The sequence below is a fragment of the Ursus americanus genome, chromosome 15 (genome assembly GCF_024610735.1).
Source record: "Ursus americanus isolate L20-20 chromosome 15, mUrsAme1.1.p, whole genome shotgun sequence".
In the NCBI taxonomy this organism is placed as follows: Eukaryota; Metazoa; Chordata; class Mammalia; order Carnivora; family Ursidae; genus Ursus; species Ursus americanus.
The window spans coordinates 57,512,443-57,517,627 of record NC_142141.1 but is presented as its reverse complement, the minus strand read 5'-3'; the positions used below and the strand labels follow the sequence as shown (position 1 = coordinate 57,517,627).

General features: G+C 44.3%; 1 protein-coding gene across 1 annotated transcript; it reads right to left on the bottom strand.

Moving 5' to 3' along the window:
- Nucleotides 1-4,032: 4,032 nt before the first annotated feature.
- Nucleotides 4,033-4,929, bottom strand: TAS2R1 (taste 2 receptor member 1). Its single transcript, XM_045795950.1, has one exon. It carries the CDS (start codon nt 4,927-4,929, stop codon nt 4,033-4,035), a length of 897 nt encoding a protein of 298 aa, XP_045651906.1.
- Between the last annotated feature and the right edge of the window lie 256 nt (nt 4,930-5,185).

Genomic DNA, 5,185 nt, shown 5'->3' with positions numbered 1-5,185 from the left:
TTTCTAAATGACGGGGTTTACGGCCAGAGGGCAGTCCATATATTTAGTAATGTAATATCTTATCCCACTGTTAGCCACTTATTTATTTTCCAAATCCTTTTCCACCTGCCTATTTTCAAAAGAATCTGGTTTCCCCAGTGGTTCTGGAATTTAGGTGTCCAGAGCATGCCTACCAAGTGCTGAGCCCAGTTTAGCTACAGGACCTCAGATAGTCCCCAATTCAAATTCTACCCAGTTATACATCAGCAGGAATTTACATGCATTATTTATACAAAACTCTGAGAAGAGAGTTTAGTTATAAGAAGCTGAAGATTTCACTTAGGAACATGCATCCCAGCCTCAAAAACAGAGTCACAATGTATTTCTTTTCTCAAGAATGTTGAGGTTTATGCAAAATGAATTCTCATAGTTTCAAAATGGACATTTTCAGACATTTAAGTGGATATTTTATGTAATATTATGTTATGTTGATGATCTTGGGGAGAACTGTTCAAAATAGAAACTAATAAAATGCCAAAAAAAGGAAACCCACACTTCATTGATTTCAATTTTAAATTACAGGATAAAATTGCCAACTCCTGACCCCCAGCCAAAATGATGAAGCAGATCCAGATGTCATAGATAGGAAGCCAAATATTCACATCACATCTTAAAAACAAACAGTATTTAATCTTGTGAAGGTATGGAGTGATTGCTCAGGTACTTTAGTGTATCAGGGAAAGAGAGAGAGATGCTGGCTTGACATAGAAAGACGGTGAAGCAAGTGTCCACCAGCCATCTGAATTCATGTGGACCCTCCCCCAAAGCTTAATATTTTCAGCTCACTGGGACAGATTTCCCCAGTACCTACCCTTTCCCCTGGCGTTAAGATTTCAGAAGACAGTCTGCAATTATTGGGTGGCAAAATAATAATTTTTAAAATAAGAATATACCACTGATACTAAGTTTGTGTTAACACCATCTCTACTCTGATTCCCGAACTCCTACCCTAGCAAGACGCTTTTTCAAACATGTGGGGGCTCCCTGCCCCTGTCGTTTGGAACTTTCTCCAGCATGGCTGCCATCTGTTTGTAACATCTGTTAGCCCGTTGATTGCCAAAGTCGAATTGGATGATCTGCCTGGTTTCTTTCTCTCTTGGATATTTTTGACTACCTGTCCCTCTTGTTACCCAAAGAGATGTAGGTCTCTGTGGACAAAAGTATGGCAACCATATTCCCCAAGCCTAGGATTAGAATATTCATAGTCTGACGAATATGACTATACTTCAGCATATGACATGGCTTAAGATCTTTCTGGAAGGGGTAGTCATCATCCTGAAGACTGGTAGACATTAAATGCTAATGTGCTCCCAGCACTTCCAGGTCCAGATTATTCTATCTTCAAGCAGTTATTATATTTGAGTGAGTGACTGAGGATTTAAAAGACATTTGTAATTTGTGAGACTTTTAAAACTGTTGTGTTTATTTTTTGAATATTCAAATTGTTATAGCATTTATACTTTATTTTTTAAATATTGTATTTATTTATTTGTCAGAGAGAGAGACATAGAGAGACAGAGCACAAACAGGGGGAGCAGCAGGCAGAGGGAGAAGCAGGCTCCCTGCTGAGCAAGGAGCCCAATGTGGGACTCAATCCCAGGACCCTGGGCTCATGACCTGAGCTGAAGACAGACACTTAACCGACTGAGCCACCCAGGCATCCCAGCATTTATACTTTAAAAAATGTATTAATAGAAGCAACTAAATTTAGCCTTTACAGTCGGCCACCATGTTGAGTCACTGGAAGCCACAGAGAATCCCTGTGGCGTGGGGGTGGAAGGAGTCAATGTCAGAAAGGGCAGTGGGACACGAAGTAGCAAGTCTTGCGTTCTGGCTTGGGGCTTACTGAACCCCTACCTGAAATGGAATGGGGTACTGTGCTGGCTCCCTTCTCCATAAAAGCCTGCCCGGTAGCCCGTCCTCCTTTGTCCTTGACTGAACAGGGACGCCAGACCTCCTCCAATGGAAGACCGCAGGGATGAAGAGTGCGCCGTGCTGTGTTCTGTAGTTAGCAGCTCTCTGGCCCGACCCATGGGCATCTGACCCCCAGCCAAGGCTCCCAGAGGCCACAGAAGCCAGTCCATCCCTCCAGATGCAGGGCTAGCGTAGTGGAAGAATCTACATCACTACAGAGGCTAACTGCATGCTTCCCCAGGCCAGATGGGCAGGACAAAGCCACATGTCCGGGCTAAGGAGTCCTGACAAGGGCCGCTAGAGAGAGACCAAAGGCTGAGTCCGTTCTGCTTCTCCAATGGAGCAGTTAGTGTCCTACACAATATCCATCAATGTGATAGCTGGGCAAAATTTCTGGAAGAAGTATTTCGAGGAAAGTAGACTGTGAAAATGTTTCTAGAATAGTTTTCTTTGGCCTGCCTTCTCTTTTTTTAGAACTCCTTGGTAACTTTTGTGTATACAAACAGTCGAGCCTTAATCTTCATCTCATTAACTAGCATTTTTAAAGCAGAAGTTGCAAGAAATAGAATCAGAATTTGGTATCTGAGGGAAAAAATTCACACCAGAGTTGTAGATTTACGAGTTTCTTCCCGAATGTTTGAAATCTCTCCCACTCTCTCTATGCACCTGCTGGTGTCCACACCTTGATTCAAAGAGCCGGCATCTGAACTTGAGAAAATGGAAGTCACTCTTCACTGTCCCTTCTCAAAGGGGGAGCCGCAGTCACCTGCAGGGCATGACCGCTGTTCCCTGAGCCGGCGGCCCGTGTGCGCAATTCGCTATAAACCCTCCCGCCTACTGGGATGAAGGAACATGAAATAGCAGGAAGATGGAGGCTGTTCATTTGCTCCTTGGGGAATGAAGGATGGGATGCATGGAAAGAGGAAGTGTTCAGTTCCCACCCCCAAGAACATAAATGCTTTCCTGCACCTTCTGAAGCAAAGACCTCTGTTAGTTTGGTGCAACCAAGCCTGCGTGTCTTGGGCTAGTAAACCACCCTGGAATCTACATCCCCGATGACTGGCAAACCCAACCCTAAACAGGCTTCCCATCATCACACGTGAACCGCAAGCTGTAGCCAAACTGAGGGACATTTTTCACTTCACTGGAAGCAAAAGGGTTCTGAAGCTGTTTTAGAAATACATATATATCTTAGCATCTAAAATCATCACTCAAGTAGAAGAGGCATCTGTGACTTGAAGCAGATGGAGACACCCCCAGCCCACCCACCTACCGATGTGGCTTCGTTGGGAAGACGGGCAATGTGGTAGGAGTTCTCATTTGTTACCATCGGTTGAAAAGGTCCCAAAGCCCAGCACACAAATGCAAAATGAAACATCTTTGCAAGCTATTTTCTGGTCCGTGTGCCCAATTAGGGGAAATGGAAAATCCAGCCCTGGATTCCTCTTCCTCTTCCAGCTGCCTTTTTTTTTTTTTTAGCAGTTGATGGGACATGTCAACATGGCATCTAGCCTCTCAGCTGTGTGGAGTCGGGAAGCAAGCTTACACGGACAGAGACAGCCAGCCTGTCCTCGGCTTCCTTTCAGATCTGATGAGGAAGAATTATTCCATTGTCCGTGACCCTAACAAAGAGAGCAAAAATAATCTGCAAGTAGACAAGAAAGGAGCAGCCAGTCCTTTCGGGCTAGAGCATCTAGAGGAGGTGTCGGACACCCAAGGACCCCATGGGATTCATGCATCCTTCAGATATCATGAGTTCAAACATCCTTTTCTTTATCTTTAAACTTTTTATTTGGAGATTGTTGATTCACATGCATCTGTGAGAAATAATACAGAAAGATCCCTGTACCACTTACCCGGTCTTTCCCAGTGAGGAAACACCTTGCAAGACGATGGTATAATATCACCACCAGGATATTGACATTGATGGAATCCGCCCATGTGCGTGGTCCTTTGAAAATCAATTGAATCCTTTGAAAAAGGAGAAGTCCATAAAAATGCCTCAGGTAGGACAAACGGCCTTTAGATGATGTTTTGTGTGTTTATGCGCCGACGGCTTTGTTGGACCCAAGTTCTCTCTCACTGGCAGCAATTTCCGTGGAGGACGAGCTTCTTTGCAGTTTGTTTCAGTTTAGGATTTCCTAAAATTAAGATCGTAGAGTGTCCAGAGGGATAGGACCCAAACACCAAGATGCAGAACAGAAACATGAGGCTCCTGGGTTTAAAAATCTGAGAAGAGAGCAAAGCAGCTGTCATGTAGTGGGAGACACAGAGGACCAGGAAGGACAGAACGGACAGAAGCGATCTCATGTGGACACCTGTGCTAGGGACGCTGGTGCCCATCGCTGTGTTTCTCATCTGCCACGCGTGTCTCCCCAGGGAAAATATCAAGAGCAGGGCTGAAGCGAGGAAGATAAGTAACGGCAAAAATAACCTCATAAAAAAGGCAACCTGTATAGCAGATGTTTCTTTGATTTGAGTTGTTGCATTTGGGTAGAAAAAGCCCAACAGGACTTGTTGGGAGAGAAGCCATGTACGTTCGCTGTAGAAAACAAAAGGGACGGATGTGTATAGCAGGGACCCGAGGATCAGCCAGGGCACCAACTTCGATATCCTCATCTTCAACCAGAGGAAGAGTGGGTGAGCTATGGGGGCAATCTTGGCGCAGTAGAAAACGCCGAGCCACGAGGCAAACCAAAGTCCCAATTCATTTACAAACATGAAAATTAAAAAATTCTCAACAAGTAGAGGGACTTCAATCAAGGAGACAATTGCCCAATTAATGTAGAAGACGGACAACTGCAGACAAATCCTGGACATCGCGAGGCAGGAAAGAAGGAGAGCCAATGGAATCATCTTTCTCTGCTTGATCAACTCAGCGCCATTCACAAGCACAATGATGCCGTTTGCTAAAACCCCGATGAAAAATTGTATCACTGAAAACAGAAAATGGATAATAAGGTAAAACTCTAGCATTTTGAGAAGAAAAAAAAATCAGTTACTTTAAAAATTGATGTCTTCATAGATTTGGGGACAGTTTGGATTATTTGCACTTTCTCTTCTTCTTCAGCTAGACTAGAAGCCCTTTGGGGAACGTGACTCTGAGGGTAAAGGCAGCGAGGCAGGAAGGTGGGGTACATTTGTTAATATCACTGTTTTCCAACTGGGTTCCAAGGCAGTCAAATAAGAAAGAGATACCCCGGCAACGATTTGCTTTCTGGTGACAGCTTTT